The sequence below is a fragment of the Podarcis melisellensis genome (genome assembly GCF_964234715.1).
Source record: "Podarcis melisellensis genome assembly, chromosome: 1".
NCBI lineage: Eukaryota > Metazoa > Chordata > Lepidosauria > Squamata > Lacertidae > Podarcis > Podarcis melisellensis.
Window position 1 is genome coordinate 67,679,463 of NC_138528.1, and position 17,582 is coordinate 67,697,044.

General features: G+C 45.5%; 2 protein-coding genes across 2 annotated transcripts in view; both read right to left on the minus strand.

Moving 5' to 3' along the window:
- The window catches only part of CTR9 (CTR9 homolog, Paf1/RNA polymerase II complex component), a 339,089-nt gene that overhangs the window by 218,658 nt on the left and 102,849 nt on the right, over positions 1-17,582 (minus strand). The gene's annotated exons all lie outside the window — the stretch shown is intronic.
- ADM (adrenomedullin) lies at positions 872-4,113 on the minus strand. The gene is made up of 4 exons (XM_081921286.1): positions 3,959-4,113; positions 3,231-3,329; positions 2,785-2,985; positions 872-2,263 (listed from the first exon to the last, which is right to left on the minus strand). The coding sequence occupies exons 2-4, from the start codon at positions 3,326-3,328 to the stop codon at positions 1,963-1,965; spliced, it is 600 nt and encodes a 199-aa protein (XP_081777412.1). The 5' UTR covers position 3,329; positions 3,959-4,113; the 3' UTR covers positions 872-1,962.

The following is a 17,582-nucleotide window of genomic DNA, read 5'->3' on the forward strand; positions in this document are numbered from 1 at the left end:
GGCCGATGCTAATGTTATCAACCAGGATTTAAGATACTGCTGTCCAACGTATCTTTTCACATTACTCAAGGGTTCCTTTCCAGGCTCAAATTTACCCATTCCTGAAAGGTTTAATATCATGGTTATTTACTTAGTTCCAAAGAGGTTTACTATCACTACATAACAACCGAGCATAAATACAATCTGCTACAGATGATTTAAAAACACTAACAGGCTTGGGAAACTGAACTGTAATAGTAATGGCTAAGTACTGTCAGTAGATGGTGCTGTGGTTACATAAATCTCTTATAGCGAGACACTAGGGTTGGAATGTTTCATGTTGTTTTTTGGTCTGTGGCTTTAGGAATGCGAGTTCTGCCCACGATAATCCTCTGGGTTCAACCTGAACTGTGGCCCAGGAAATCCTTCAGAAATAACCTTGGAAGCTACCCTGACCATTTTCTTTTGGAACATGTTCCTTCTCTCTATAAATCTGTTTGTTGTGCAATGTGAAAGCAGTGCAGTTGTTTCCTCTGAGTAATTGCAGCAAAAAAGAAAAAAAAAACCAACCCAAAAAACCCTTGATGATCAATCCAAGCTCTGACATGTTTCAGCTTCACTTGAAACATGTATAAGGACTGGAGACCTTGGAGGTGCCTCAACAGCCCTGAGACTTCACTTGAAAGCATTTATTATGACTTTATGATGTTTATTAGGTTGGACATATTTGGGGCAATTTTGGCTCAGAGTCCTGGCTTGGTGGAGAATGACAAATTACCTGCTGTTTAGCAGTTTTAAATCCATCTGATTGTAAAGATGGAAACTGAGTAAATAACAAGGCTCCCCCCTGTGCCAAGTTCACTGGTTTTATCTAAAAACACCAATCAGGAACTTTTTGTGTGATAATGTTTATTTTATTTTCACATGCTGCCCCTGGAGAGAACAGTGATACATTTTTTTACCAGTCCGGAATGTGATAAACCATGGCAAACAAGGAAAGAATATGACAACCAGACAAACCAAGACAAAATGAAAACTGTAGGTGGCACAAGAAGGGGGCAAGCCCCCAACCCCAAGTAGTTTGCACCCCAATGCTGTACTATGTGGTTGCAGAAAGGCACTTTTCACATACCAGTTCTAACCGAAACTGGAGATTTACAATAAGGCTGCAGTCCTAAGCGTGCTTAGTAGTTAACCCCAATGAAACCAAGAGGACTGACTTCACAGAAAATTTGTTTAGAATAGGAGCGTTAACATGAAATATACCACCATTCATAAATAGATTGTGTACAACAAATCTTGCTACCTCCACAACCCTCCCATGGAAATGCATTGTGCCTCGCCAAAAAAAAATAAAAATGGTTATGGTGCCACCAGGATGAAGACGAAGGTTGACATTCTCAATGTTAAAAAAAATAACGGAGTAAAAAAAAATGCCCATACACAATATATATATTGTTATATATATATATAACATATAAAAATAACTCTGTAGTTAAAAAGAATACAAGGACAGGAGACAATTCTTTAAATACGGCGCATTCCTTTCATGCAAACATCCACCCAGCCACTCATTCCTGCTCAGCCGCTCGCGCCCACCGAGTCCATTGCACTTCGCCTGGCCAGGCCGTTCAAGTATAAGACAGCAGCCCCTGCCCAGAGAGGGGCTTGCGGGTCGCCAATTCCCTGCCGTGTGAAGGGGGAGAGGAGGAGAAGCGGGAGACAGTCTATGGGGAGCAGAAGGGAAGAGCCCGTCACCACCGAAAGCTCACCACCACACAAGGGAGGGGAAAGGTCCTTTTTTGCACAGTTTCATCATTCCACTTCCGTCCCTCCAAGCGCAGCACGGGCTCAACCGCCGCCCGCCTTCCCTCCCGCGTTCCTGCCGGTGGCCTCCGGATCCCTGAAGGTGGGCGAGCCCCCTTTCCCCGCCTGCCGAGCGCCGAAGGCTCCCCTCGGGCAGCAGGTCTCGGCCCTCGCTTGCTAGGGCTGCTGGGCCAGGGCCCCAGCCGAGCCGCCTTCCCGCAGCAAGGCCAGCAGGCGGGACGCTGTCCGTGTGCTTCTCCCGCTGGAGGCGGCGGCGGCGACGGTGTCCAGCAGCGAGCGCCTCCTGCGGCGGCCGTAGCCTTGCGGGCCGAATTTCTGGGGAGGGGCGGAGACGTCCTTGTCCTTGTCCATGTAGTGGTGGATGATGTGCACGAGGTTGTGCACCGTGCACGTCCCGAACCCGCACATCTCCCTCCAGGTCTGGATGTTGGGCGCCTGGTTGCGCTTCGCGCGGAGGCTGTTGCGGAGGAGAGAAGGCGGCGGGAGTCAGCGAGGTCAGGCGGGAAACCGCAGCCCCTGGCTGGACGGGACTACAGCTCCCATCGTCCCTTACCCATTGGGGCTCATGGGAGCTGCAGCTCCACGGAAATAGTGGCAGGGGGAAGAGCAGCTTTGTCGCCTCAGAAGGGCAGCTAGCCCAGCCGGGGTTATTTCACAAGGACCAAGGCATTTTCCTCTTCCTTTTTCCGGCCCCCCACCACTACCACGTGGTTTATTTCCAGTCCTTAAACCGCCAAGCGCAGCAAACGTATGATTAGCATCGCGCTGCTGTCAGTGGCTTTGGGCCCCTTCCGAAAGGACGTCCCCCAGCGGGAACTCTGCGCGCCCTCCCCGCAGCCCAGCCTGCGCTCTCCCGCCAAAAGCCCTCTGCGCGCAAAAGCGCCGCTCACTCTCCCCGCCCCCCAACAAGCTGCTTCCAGCGATCGCCTCAGCAGTAATAGCCCCATGAGGGAAGAATAATAATAGTCAGATAATTACCTGTCCAGGCTGCGCGTGGGCCTCTTCACTCCGGCAGCCGCCTGGGCCGCGGTGAGCGCCGGCCTGTGCTCAGCTGCTGCTGCTGCTGCTGCTGCTGCTGCCTGACTGTCTGCGGGGCGCTTGCCTTCTCCGAGGGCTGCCGCCTGCGCCGCGGTGAGCGGTGGCACCGGCCCGTCCCGCCGGGCTCGCCAGCTGCTCCACCTGAGGAGAGGCAGGGGAGGCGGTGAGAGAGGGAAGGAAGGAAGGGGGCGCTGAGGGGGAAGAAAGCCAGCCCGCCCGAGGGGACTCCTGCCTTCGGAGGGCAGGTTGCAGCGCAGGCGTTTCGGCGAGGGCATGGGGAGGAGGAGCGCCTCCGCTCCAGCCGAAGCCTCCGCTCTGCGCTTCCCTCGGCGCCCTCGAAGATGTTGCCTCCCCCCGTGGGACAAGCTCCGACGACGGCTGCTTACTTTCTCTTGAAGTCCGACGCGATGTCCAGCTTGGCAGCCTCCACCCCGAAGAAGGAGACAGAGCCCAGGTAGAGTAGGGCGAGGGAAACCACTTTCATCCTGGCCAGGGAGAGAAGAGGGGGTGTTAGCAGCCTTTTCCTCCTCCAAGGGCGGCGGGGGTGGTGGGGAGACGCGCAACGACACACGCACCGTCTCTCTCTCTCTCTCTCGCCTTGCTCTAACTAGGGGGGCAACTAACTAGGGGTCCCCGGGAGGGGTGCTCCTTCCTTCTGCCCTCCCTGCGCCGCCCTGTCCCGGAGCACCGGGGACTCGTGACGCTCGCGTCCAATATTTGCTCAGCCATTCATCACGGCAGGATCGACCCAGGGGGCCTCGTCTCCCGCGTGCACATTTGTCAAGGCTACGCTCCCCTTTTCCCAGGCTCCAGCGCGTCACGAACAACACCTTGATTCTCATGCCCTTCGATGCCGGCAGCGCTCTCTCAAGCCGGCTGCGCTCTCTCCCCCTCTCCCACCCCACACCGCGCGGCGTGGAGATCAGCTCAAGCGCAACCCCTTTCACTCCGCGCCAGTCCCTCCAGTTTCCAAAGCGGGGCCGCTGACTTGTATCCTGAACCTCCCCTTCCCATGTGCTAAAGACGCAAAACTTTGCCAGCTCTGCTGTCGACCCCCTCCCCTCCTTGCGTGCTCCTTTCCCCATCCAGTTAACGAGCGAGGAAAAGCGCAGACCTGATAGCGAAGATAATCCACTGAAGTCCGGCTGTGCGCACACTGGATCCTTGCTTGACGGTAAATCCCCAAAATATAAAGGTATCCCAGTTCCTCCCAAGAGCTCCTCTGCTCTGAGCCCGTCCTGCGCGCCACTGAAGTTTCTACTGACTGCTCAGCGCTCAACTTTGCGCCCTTTTATAGAGCAGCGCCTGGGAGGCGGGGGGGGGGGCAGAGGGCGGGGCTAGGTATGACTTTCGGGTGCGGATTAGTCAGGCCGCGGGGGGCAGGCGACGCTTGGAAACGAGGCCACTTTGCACCGCTTCTCGGCGGAATCGCCTGGGGTCAGGCATGTCAACGGGCATACGCGGCCCGCGAGTGACACGAGTTGTGCCCCCGGCGAAATCTAGCGGAGCTGCCGCGCTGCCCTGGCGCGGGTGCTGGGCCTCCAGCTTAGTCAGCCCCGCTAGAGCGAACCAGCGAGGTCAAACCGGTCTCTCATTCTCTTTCCAGTAAGCGCTTCTGCAAAAAAACACACAAAAAACCCGCCCCTATGCAGGGCATGAGTGCGACGGACTTCTCCCGTTGTTTGCCCTCCAGCACCCGGTTACCCAGAGGTAGAGTACCACTGCACATGGAGGTTCATGTAGCAATCTTGGCAGACCTATTCCCTGTCGGTCCTCTCTCCCTCCCGAACTATGTTCATACTGCAAGCTGCAGTTTACAGCCAAGATCCACCTAAATATTGGTGGAAGTGGTTATAGTTACAGAATTGGCGGCGAGAAACGACCAAGCCAGTCGTGCCTTATCATCAAAGAAGCGCGATTAGTGAGCCAGCTAATCTTAACCCAGAGCTTTGGGTTGTCCTTAGTAATCATATTCGGAGGAAAGACCAACACGTCCAAACTGTAAAGGCTGGAAGAAACTCCTGGCCAAATATTTATCAGTTGTTTGTTTGCTTTCAACTAGGAGAAAGCAAAGTTTGCTTTTTAACTGGGAGATACCTGAACAGTGGGAAGGATTATTATTGTGACTATTTTGCAATGGCTAGGGAGAAAGGGACGGACATGTAGCACTTTGTTTATTTACGGGATATCAGCCGCGCCGATCTGATTCCTCCCTTGCACGGGAGCTTTCTCTTCACCGCTGCTCCTCTCCTGCCCTGCGCGATCTTTCTCCAGCCGCAAAGCTTACGCTCCCTCGCACACGTAGCCTCCTGGCTTCTTGGAGCGGCTCGCCCAGACTGAACCAGTTGGATCTCTCTCCCGGGCGCCTGCAAATCAGCGCAAATCTCTGAGCAGGGTGGTTTTCTTTTCGTTTCCCCGCGCGGGAGTTTCCTTCGAGTGCCTTCACTGCCAAGAAATCTCAAAGACCTAAAAATAGATTTTCTAAAAAATCCCGGGGCATTTTCTTTCCCCCCAGGCCATTTCTGCGAAGAAGTGAGCGGCTGGAGCCAGCAGGTGTACGCGCGCACGGACAGATGCGCCGCGTCGCCCTGCCCTGCCGTAGCAATCGTGGCATGCCATGGGTCTGGGAGAGGGGTGGGGATGGAGAGGATCGAGGCTTCCCTTCACTTGCTCGAATGACTCAGTGGCAGAAAGGTGATTCCTCCCTTGCCAGCAGCGCTCAGGGAGTTCCTTTGCCTCTCCTGCCTTTGCTTGGAAAGTCTGCGGAGGCGAACAGATGCGGTGCTCCAGAGCATAGCTTGCACATACCCATTAACGTCCAGCTACTTGTCTTAGCATCTTGTGCATGTGTGACCTTTCTCTCTTGATAGCTTTGCTGTGCTGTGGGGTAACTGCAGCTTTTATTTCCAGGTAGCAGCAAGCTGCCTCTTGAGCAGCGAGCGAAGGGACTCTTCAGGCAAGGTAAGACTTGCGACAGAGGAGTGCGGCGTACCTTTAGCAAGAATTGGGAGCAACTTGGATAAAGTAAATGCCGCTGAAAGTAAGGACCCTTTCCAGGCAACGTGAAGCACTTTATTCCTTTTAAAAAATACAGACCTAGCAGTTGCATTCTGATACTTCAATATATCTTGTACATATAGTAAAGGTAAAGGTACCCCTGCCCGTACGGGCCAGTCTTGCCAGACTCTGGGGTTGTGCGCCCATCTCACTCAAGAGGCCAGGGGCCAGCGCTGTCCGAAGACACTTCCGGGTCACGTGGCCAGCGTGACATCACTGCTCTGGCGAGCCAGAGCTGCACACGGAAACGCCGTTTACCTTCCCGCTAGAAAGCGGTCCCTATTTATCTACTTGCACCCGAGGGTGCTTTCGAACTGCTAGGTTGGCAGGCGCTGGGACCGAACAACGGGAGCGCACCCCGCTGCGGGGATTCGAACCGCCGACCTTTCGATCGGCAAGCCCTAGGCGTTGAGGCTTTAACCCACAGCGCCACCCGCGTCCCCTTCTTGTACATATGAAGCTGCATAAAACTGAGTCAGTCTGTGAAGGCTGTAATCCTGTACCAATTTTCCTGGGAGCAAGTTCCATTGAGCCCAGTGGGACTTAACTTCTGGCTAGACCTGCATAGTATTGGTGTGGGGTGTTGTTTCTTTCGTGTAAGTATATGTACCGGTATGCTTTTGTGTTATAGTACAGTGGTACCTCGGGTTAAGTACTTAATTAGTTTCGGAGGTCCGTTCTTAACCTGAAACTGTTCTTAACCTGAAGCACCACTTTAGCTAGTGGGGCCTCCTGCTGCTGCTGTGCCGCCGCTGCACGATTTCTGTTCTCATCCTGAAGCAAAGTTATTAACCTGAAGCATTATTTCTGGGTTAGCGGAGTGTGTAACCTGAAGCGTATGTAACCTGAAGCGTATGTAACCCAAGGTACCACTGTACTCTTAGAAGTTAACTCTGTTTGGCTTCATGAAGATTGATTACCGTATCTATTTTGTATCATTTATACTCTGGGGCCAATATAGTGCCAATAGTAGTTATGTATCTCTGATAACCACCACTTGACTAGACTTTGAGAAACACAAAATGAAGCTGAATAATGAAGCGACAACCAACATATACAAAAAGGTGATTTCTAGTTGGGTAATTCCTTGATTTCTACAACAAAATTACAATGCTATCCTTTCTGTGAGACAATGCAAATGTTTAAGGAAATGGTGATTGCTTCTCTTAACTTCCAGTAAGCTGAAGCTCTGGGAATATCAGAGGCTGTAGCCAAGTGGGTGTGGACTTAATCTGCAATCTGGATGGGAGATCCATGTAAGAAGAGCAGGATATGCATAAAATAAATAAATATTGTTTGAAAAGAGCTTCCATCTAAGACAACATGTTTCTCTAAATTTAGGAAAGTACCTATAAATTTCTGCATCAAAGGGAAATAGCAGCATCTGAGCTGTTCCAAGAAACAGTTCTGGAAGAATTCTAGATGGACTGAAGATATGTGATAAATAATTCATTGTTGATATTTTCAACACACCCAGCAATGCCAATTCATGAGTATGTGCAGATAACAGGCCACTTCTCAGCAGCATGAAATTTCGAAGTGTACTAACTTTATCAACACCTCTGCTCTCTTCCTACCCATATTTTCATTTTTCCATTTAAAGAAGGTTTATCTATGATGCAGTAGATACAATTACTTCTCTGCCCTCTGTTCTTTCTGCCTTACTTTGTTTCTGCTTTTTCTTTTGTATCATATTGCATTGCAACATTGGAAATTTCAATAAAAACTACCAAAAAAAAGTTTGTCCTTGATTATTAGGATAATCTGCTGTGTGTGAGTGGAGGACCCTCGTATAATGTTAATCCCCCAAAAGCTAACACACAACACTAATCCTTCAGGTACTTATTAGCTATGAGGCCATCTTCATCTGTTCAGCTTTGTGCAGGCTCTGGGTAGATGAAGGCAACTGCTAAGGTAGTTGTGGTCCTAAAGCATTTTAAGTCACCATAGTTCACTTCAGTGCAAGCATTTTTAATTGTGCCCAGAAACAGACTAAGAGCCAGATGAGCAATCTCAAAAGTGGCAGTCTAATAAGTCAGTAATTCCAAATCAACTGCATTTTGAACTAATGGCAACTTCCAAACAATCTTCAAAGGCAGCTGCAATAAGGCACTGCAATAATCCAAATGGCTTGCATCATAACTAAAAAAACTGCAAACATTACTGTGTTAGTATATTATAAGCAGCATCATAAGATCAACCACAGACAACAACAGTGGAAATGTTTTCGAAGGGCGGGCTATATATACATGCCTAGGTACATGTCGAGAACAATATTACCATGGTGAATATTATGAAGCTTGGAATTTTTAAGGCTGTGTGTCCTAGTGTCTTTCCTGTTTGTCCCTCAGTTTCCCATATCTAATGTAAGACATGTGCAGTGTTGCCAGTGCTATTAACTGTAATTAAAGTTCATATGGCATCTTTTAACTGAAAAGGTGCCATGCTTCATTACTTTTTGCAAAGGGACAATAGTTCATATTACTTACTACACAACTGAGGAACCAAGTCACCTTTTCCAAATCTATGTTCTGCACCAAAAACCTGTGCAACTTTTGTAGTATGTATTCTGTCTCATTTCTCAAATAATTTGTTTTGTAATGATGGCAGAGGGTGAAATCGTGTGCTGTATCACAATATAATTTCCCCCACATCTCCTTCCTCAGCACACACCCCAAATCTGTTCTCAGTGGGTCTCCCTAATCCTCCAGAGCAGATGTGGGGGTTGGGCTGCAATGCACATGGGGGGAGAAGAGGAGGGGGAAGTTTTATTTCAAAAGCAGAAGTTCTTGTACAGATGGGGTGACTTTGTTGGACACAACCCCATGGATAGATAGGAAACAGGAGCAGGCCAAAGTAACCATGGTGGAAGGACAGCAATGCATGCAAGACATTGTATATTCATTCATTCAGCTTAAGTCCTATGGTTTCTGAAAATGCTCACATTTCACATTTTTATGTGTACAGAAACTTAACATGAGATGCCATTTTGTGAGGTAACAAAGGAATCATGGGTGGATCAACAGAACACAAGTCTGACACAGTGCAGATAGTTGGACTGTGTGGAATCAATGTGTATCCACATCAAAGTACCACATGTGGTATTTGTTATATGCAGCACACTTTTTACGCACAGTATCTCCAGATTAAGCCCACAATTATCAGATAGTGACTATACTGAGATAAATCCTCAAAGAGGTAGGAGTGGTTTGAGGTTACCAGTCTTACCATCCAGTCTTGATTCTAACGAATTTATCTTGCTGATATAGTAACCAGTTCCAGGCCCTTGATCTCTGATGCATGCATGGAACAGCTTCCCTCTCCTCCGTGGAGGTCTCTGATCTCACACACTGATCTCTCTATTTGAGTGACAGTCTAAGGGCTAAACTACACATGATGCTGAGTTGTGTGTCAATAAGAGCTTCTTAACCCTTTCTCCTGTGGCAGTTTTTCCACTAAAACTTGCTTCTGAAACAGCTTTTCCAAGGTATACAGTGTGGAGATGTTTTGGTGCTCACTTGTGGTGGGGGCAAGGCAGTTCCCCTGCACTGGCAGTCTGCTGTGAATTGCAGCCCCCGTGGCTGTATTTTCTTTTTTTAAAAAATACACAGGAGGAATGCATGACTGGGCATCACAACTGCTTTCCCCTTAAAACGTTTATGTACCTAGATGCCTGAGACACAGAAGCTTGTGGGCTTTGTTGTTGTTGTTGTTTAGTCATTTAGCCGTGTCCGACTCTTCGTGACCCCATGGACCAGAGCACTCCAGGCACTTCTGTCTTCCACTGCCTCCCGCAGTTTGGTCAAACTCATGCTGGTAGCTTCGAGAACACTATCCAACCATCTCGTCCTCTGTCATCCCCTTCTCCTTGTGACCTCCATCTTTCCCAACATCAGGGTCTTTTCCAGGGAGTCTTCTCTTCTCATGAGGTGGCCAAAGTACTGGAGCCTCAGCTTCACGATCTGTCCTTCCAGTGAGCACTCAGAGCTGATTTCCTTAAGAATGGATAGGTTTGTTTTTCTTGCAGTCCATGGGACTCTCAAGAGTCTCCTCCAGCACCATAATTCAAAAGCATCAGTTCTTCAGCGATCATATGCAAGAGAAGCATAACTTAGACACAGCCTTCTTCAAAACTGCTAAGGACCTGTTCAAGGGGAAAGCAATCCATGGCTCAGCCTCAAGGAGAAGACTTTGACTCAGCCTTCGAGGCCAGAGACATTTTGAATGAATAGCCCAAAGCCTCTTCTCCACCAGTGTGTTCCAATAAATTATGTGAAAGGAAACTGACCACCACCTTGTTTCATTGCAAGCCTCTGAGTAAAAAGACAGAAGGCATATCATATAAGCAAGACTTTCCGTTCTGCCCTTTAAGGGATTCTGCCAGCTCACAACTGCAAAATGGTGCTTGGGCAGTCAGCAGGTGCCTCCACTATTTAAAGCTAATTTTGGCTCTGGCCTTCATTAGAGTAATTCCTGTTGGCTCTGGGAGCTCTCCCAGGTCCTGCTGAACTTGACTCTGACTTGTCCCTTTCTACCTGCTTATTGCTTTCTGTCACCTCTTGCTCTAAACTCTAGAGCTAAAACGCTGCTTCTCTGCAAACCAGCAGAACACCCCTGTAATCCACATTTTAAATATTTCACTTATACTATAAGTCTGAAAATGCTTTGTTTACATATGTCATATGTCAACTTATTAGAAGGTATGATTATTGTGCCATGCTTTCTGTTGTAAGGCATGCACTAAACTGTTAATCATTGACTGACCAATAGCAGGTTCATGCCTGCAATTATAATTGGAATTCCTAACCAATGTCATTTCCATCTTGCCTGGATTCAATTTCATCTACATTTGCAGGACACTGGCCAAAGAGCTACTTCTGGAGAGCAATCAGAAAAATAGTTTTGAAATTAACCCCTGCCCCAGGCTGTGGGAAAGGAAGTACATACCCTCCACATTACCCTTGTCTATAGAAGTCAACGTAACAAATGTGATCCATGGAATTATGCGGAAGAAGGAAAAAGATTTGCAATGCGAAAAATGCTATACAACGGAGCACACTTGCATCCTTCCACACACCCAAGAGAAGAGAAGGTCTGCGGGGGTACTTCCCTGACAGAGTTTTCTGTAGAAAAATAGCCAGGAAGTGAATAAGATGTAAGAAATGCTTGCTCACTGCTTACATGCATTGCGTGCTTTTTGACCTTGCTAAATCTCCTCTCCCCCATTTCTCCCCATGAGATGGTCAGATGATAAATGTGATAAATATGCATCACCTTCTTAAATACCTCCTGTAGTTTCAGTGCTATAGTTATGGCCCTTTGTTGTACATGATTAAATGGTTGCGGTATTCCCCCTCAAAAATGTCTCTGGATTTCAGAAGAGAAAGAAATGTTCTTTGTTCCTTTCATTCTTCAGAGGAAAGCTGTATTGTATAATTCATAATTATTGTTGCTCAATCCTTTTCTATTTCAGTCAAGCAATGACAGTGTACGCTATAGTTTTGTAATTATAGAATTTACAACCCCTACATTTCCCACTAAAAGTTTCAGCTGTTAGGCCCTAAAGTAAAAAAATTCACATGACCTGAAAAATATTACCCCATTAATTTACTGTCTGTGAAATACAAGCTATTGTAAATTTAGCCACATGTACACACACACACACACACACCAGCCACAGTTACCATTAGGAAAGTTTTGATTTTTTTAAAAACTAGCCATGTATTCCACACTGGTATGGGTAGATATTACTATGCAATAATAAAATACAAGGAAATCTTTTAAGAAGTCTATGTTGGAAGCAAGTCTTGTCCAGGACAACAGTCTTTACAGGTTTATTTATCCTGATTAATAATTGTATTGATTAATTTTATTGGAATCTATATATTGTGCATTAGTAACTCTAAGTCTCAATTGGAGGAATATTTAGATTATAAGTTAGTATTTCAACAATTAAGTCCAAAATACTGGCATTGTGTGAAGGCATGAAACAATAAATCTACAAAATGTTTTCAGTAGTGCCTAAGACCAGCAGCAATATAGATGTGACAGATATATTTAATATAGAAAACACTGACTCTATAAATCACTGACGTTATGCTTTAATAAATCCACAGTGGGTTAATGCATTCACTACAATTAATGGCATTATAAGCATGGTGAGAAAAATTGCTTTGAAACAACTTTGTTTATTTTTAGATTAGAATATGCTTTTGTTTAGAAAATAATTTTTCATAGTAACTTACCCTATTATTCAGTAGCAAATTTTGACAAACTATGCTCCTTTCCATTTGGATTCTATAATTCAGTGTGCTTAACCTAGAAGTACATTCCATTGAACATATATATGAATTACTATTTATGAATAACCATGCATAAGATTGCTCTGTAACTGTGCTACAGTGACTTCCATATAAAATAATGCCTTGAATTAAAAAAACAACAACTTTATAACATATGAACAAACATATGCCTTTGCTGAACATAAGTCCATTTTTAAAAAAAGCAACTGGAGGGGACTCCAATTTGTGGTAGTAGAGCAGCATGTGTTTTACCTTCCCCTCCAAGACATTTTTCCACTCTAAATCGCTTTCCTGAACCTATTGGCCCTGAGTTGCTTTTGGGGTGGGGGGGATATAGGAATAATGCACATACCTGTATGTTTTCCCCAGTAAGAGCTAATAGCATTTAGTAAATCCTACTGAGTTGAATGGAACTTATTCTCAGGGTAAGTGTAAAGCAGGGATAGCCAAGGGATAGCTCTCCAGATGTTGTTGAACTCCAACTTCCATCATCTCGGGTCATTGATCATGCTGGTTGAAGCTGATGGGAATTAGAGCCCAACAATATATGGATCATGGAACCATATTAGCTAGCCCCATAGTAGCTGACAGAAACTCAGTTCCAGTACCTCTCCACTGGGTGCCATTGCCATTCTAAGAGAACAAGGGAGATGTTCATGGTGTGTTCCAGCACCTCTTTTTCTAGAAAAACAGCACTGGCCAACCCTAGTGTAAAGGATTTCAGTTTTAGGCTGGGAAATAGTACTGGGAACAAAGGATTAATGGGGAGCTCTAATCAGAATTGGAGCCCTCTGTAGCTGCTTTAAAGTAAATCCATCAATTGAACAGATCAAGGACTTCTGTACTTTGACAGTTGTTGTGGAAGTGAAATTTTGACAGGTGCACTTTGTCAAGCAAGATAGGGAAAGGTGTCTTCATGGATTTCCTTCTCCTCAATTATTAAGGTTGCCCTGTGCCAAGACTGAAGGAGGTTATTGGTTTACCCATCACAAAGTAGTATAATTTCAGAAGAAGTTTCCGCATTAAAGCAGTATTCATTCGTGACTGGAAAACATGCAGATGAGCTGAAGTGCTGCTGATGTACTGGGTGATCATTAAAGTGATGATATCATTAAAAAAAAAACCCAGGCTATTTCTTTAAAATTAAACCTTGGGGGAACAATAGAGGTTGCTTCTGAGACGACTGACCTTTTGAAACTGGTCTGTTTCATCTTCTAGGATTCAGAACAGTTTTACTAAATTGTTTGGAATTGTTTACACAGAATAAAACATTTCCTCTGTATGTTTATACATAAAAGTGGCACCAAGACTTCCAAAGTATTTGATAGCATTTGCGGTATTAAAAAAAATGGAAGCTTTCTGTCCTTGACCAGTTCAGAAAATTCGCAGTTAGAGTAATGAGAAAAGACTTCCCTTTCATTTTAATGTATTTTGTATCCTGTGAAACAGCCCTAAGATGTAAATGGCACCTTCCATGTGCATTGTTAGCATACACTCGAGTCATTCTGTCAAACAACATCCAAACACCAGCACTATGCTTGCAGTTTCTGACAAGCCAATTGCACTCTCATGGCTAAGACCAAAGAGGTTTCATTTTTGCCATCTATTAATAGCTATCTGAAATCATTGTCTTTAGTCCTTCTAGGCTCCAAGGCACTTTTAGCTATTGAAGAGTGGCACTTTTCCCAGAGTGTTACCCAAATGCTTAAGCAGAAGGTCACAGAGAATTAAGCAGAAGAGATAGTGAAGACAAGATCTGCCATCATCCCCCAGCAGGATTTAAAGTGACATCTGCCTATGAGACTTCCCACCTGTTCTGTGCCACTATCATATTTGGAATTCAGGATTTCCAGATGTCAGATCAGCACTTTCTGTTACTCTTCTGCACCTGAAAAGAGAGATACAAGAAGGCTCTGAAGAAGAAAAAACATACACTTAAAAAACAGCTGTCCTGTGGCACCATAATGATATCAAGTTATAATGTCACAATCTGTGTAGATTTAACCAAATGCAACTAAGGTCCAGTGACAACGGTGATAGGTCCAGTCAGATTTGAGGTGACCTACTCCCCAATAGGTAATTGCAGATGACTGACGGGTGGGTAGTGACCTAGGTTGGCTTGCGCAGGTGAGGAGTGATAAAGATCTGGTCCATGGAGTGAAAGAAGTTCCCTACCTTTCTTTTACATCATGCACATATGTGTCATAGGTAGCCAGTGGTGTGGTGTAGTAGGAACATGGGGGGTGGGTGGGCAGGGAGCATAGTTCCAGTACTTTGTTCACAAAAGGAATAAGCATGTCATCAGATGCAGCAGTATTTGCCCATGGTGTATGCTCAGGGGATTGGAGGATAGATCAGGTCTAGCACATGATTCCTTTATTAACTAGGTCAGTTAATTCAGAAAATAGTGTTCTCGAAGCTACCAGCATGAGTTTGACCAAGCTGCGGGAGGCAGTAGAAGACAGGAGGGCCTGGCGTGCTCTGGTCCAGGGGGTCACGAAGAGTCAGACACAACTAAACAACTAAACAATAACAACTGGCCCAAGGTCACCCAGTGAGCTTCATGGTGGATCAATAATGTGAGCCCAGCTCTTACTACTCTAGCTGCTGCACCATATTTTGCCTATCCACTTGCCTGTCATTGGCAGCTGATCCTAAGCAACGACTCCCCTTCAGGGGTGGGTCTATGGGGGCTCCAACTGCACTTCAAAATTTACCCCAATACCACTGTAGACAGCAGGCATCATCTCCTACTCCCTCCTAAGTGAGGAAAAAGTGGGGCATGCCTTCTTTTTAAGATGCTGCTTTCTTTCTGCGGATTTTATTTCTTTAAAAAAAGAGTTCTGGAGCACTGCTGTAAGCCTGGAGTACTGTTCCTATATATTTAAAAGGTGCAAAGTTGATTGAGCAAATTATTGCCCAGTTAGCTTGCGATGTGTAATGAGCAAACTTTATGCAAATCACCTGCATAATAAACTAACCAACTGGCTATACAGTGGTACCTCGGTTTACAGACGCTTCAGGTTACAGACGCTTCAGGTTACAGACTCTGCTAACCCAGAAATAGTACCTCAGATTAAGAACTTTGCTTCAGGATGAGAACAGAAATCGCGCAGTGGTGGTGTGGCGGCAGTGGGAGGCCCCATTAGTTAAAGTGGTGCTTCAGGTTAAGAACAGTTTCAGGTTAAGAATGGACCTCCAGAACGAAATAAGTTCTTAACCTTAGGTACCACTGTAAGAGGAAACAATTTTGCCAGCAAGGCTTAGGTAGAGTAGATCTACTATACTGTAGATTTGATTGACAAATATGAAAAAGGGGGCGAACCAACCCAAAGGTTTGTATGCAGCTTTTCTTTATCTTTGGGGGAAATTGGCTTCGTGAGCTTATACACAAAAGACCTCTTTTTCATTAAACACCTGTATAATAATACATGCCTGAAAGTACATTGCACTATGGATGAATATTTTACAGATCCTGTGTCATTTACTAAAGGGGTTAAGCAGGGCTGCATCTTTGCTCCTGTCTGTTCAATCTCTATATAAACAACACTGTTAAGTTTCTATTGTCACCAACTTATTGTGTCCCCAAGATGGCCACCAAAAAGATTTCTGTTTAATTGTATGTAATTCTATCCCAGACAAAAGTGAGTCTGATGAGATGTTGGACACATTTTCTGGATATTGTCGAAAAGAATATTTTATGGGAAATTAAACCAACTCAAGGTAAAGGTATGTTCTGAATAATACAGATCACCCAAAAGGTATTTAGATAAACAATTTATTGAACAGGTAAGAGTATTTAAACATTTGAACAAAAGGCCATAACTTCTTGCAGTCCATGAAGTTTTTAAAGCTAAAACTTTAGCTCAGTTATTTTATGGGATTCAAATCTGGACTGAGGCAAATTTAAACCTTCTGGAAGTTGTGCAGCCTAATTTTTTTGTACCAGGTTGTGTTTCAAGTGCCGTTTTGCAGTTTAAAGTAGGTCTCTCCTCCATTCTCACGTAGCCCTAGTTAAGGGCATTTAACTAAAGTATTGACTTAGCTGAATTTAGCTCCAAGGGGTTTGCTTCCTTAAGTTCTGCTTTACTTGCACGAAAGCAGCTGGATGAAAGCCACTAATGTCTGCTGCTGCTGCTGCTGCTGCTGTTGTTGTTGTTTTTCACTGCAACAGTTATTTAGCCTAGGTTTGCACAAAGCAAAAGATGCATTGAGACAACACCTGTTTTATATAGAACAACAACATAATTTGTCTGCATTGAGAAAATTGAGTTCCTGGTATGTTTTCCAACAAGCCCTCTTGATCTTGTAGCAGAGGTGCCATATTGTCCCTGAGATTATAGGGGGCCTGGGCATAGCTGTCAACTTTTCCCTTTTCTTGCGAGGAATCCTATTCAGAATAAGGGGATTTCCCTTAAAAAAGGGGGACAGTTGACAGCTATGGGCCTGGCTTGTGTTGTGTGTGTGACATCATGTACACGACATTGTGTCGTCTGAATACTCTTTGAGTATTTCTGACCATAGAGTCTCACCCAGTTGTTCTTGAAGTTTTAGAAGTCAGCTTTCTTAAAGTGTGGAATGTGGAGTTTCTTAAAGTCTAGAGTTCCTCATGACTGTTTATTATTGGTGTTTAGGAATTGTTGGTGTTATTACATATTGGCTTTAATGAACCGTTGATAAACGTTATAAATAAATCAATGAAGAAATGATATTCCTCAAATACAGTGGTACCTCAGGTTACATACGCTTCAGGTTACATACGCTTCAGGTTACAGACTCCACTAACCCAGAAATATTGCTTCAGGTTAAGAACTTTGCTTCAGGATGAGAACAGAAATCGTGCTCCGACGGCGCAGCAGCAGCAGGAGGCCCCACTAGCTAAAGTGGTGCTTCAGGTTAAGAACAGTTTCAGGTTAAGTACGGACCTCTGGAACGAATTAAGTACTTAACCCGAGGTACCACTGTACTTTGTTCATTCAAAGATCTGCTGAGCAACACTCTCTCTTGTACTGTTTCTGCACTTAAAGTGCTCTCTGGTTACTTGTGCTGTGGAATTTGGGCTTTCCTACATTGTCCCTCCCACACACCAGATCTTCCTGCATACTTTACGACAAGAGACATTTCAGTACAGTTCATAAAGTTACTGCAAAAGAATAGTCTGAGTGATGAATGAGGCCCACTACTGTTTTATTAGTGCTTTCCTTCAAACTATTCTTAAGAGGACAGATCACACCAGTGCAATAATAGCTCACATTGCATGTGAGCTCTGCATGGTGTGTTTGATTGCCGCACTTAGTTTGTAGAAACGTGCATCCCTCCTCCTCCTTCTCCCAGTGGGGTATGTTGCTAGACTCAGGCAAGAGGAAAACGTAAACAGGA

Excerpts from the sequence above, each read along its gene's own strand:
- ADM (XM_081921286.1), bottom strand. The coding sequence starts at position 3,328 with ATGAAAGTGGTTTCCCTCGCCCTACTCTACCTGGGCTCTGTCTCCTTC. Across the intron at positions 2,986-3,230 it reads GCGTCGGACTTCAAGAGAAA|GTGGAGCAGCTGGCGAGCCC; the intron begins GTAAGCAGCCGT and ends GCCTCTCCTCAG. Across the intron at positions 2,264-2,784 it reads CCCACGCGCAGCCTGGACAG|CCTCCGCGCGAAGCGCAACC; the intron begins GTAATTATCTGA and ends CCTCCGCAACAG.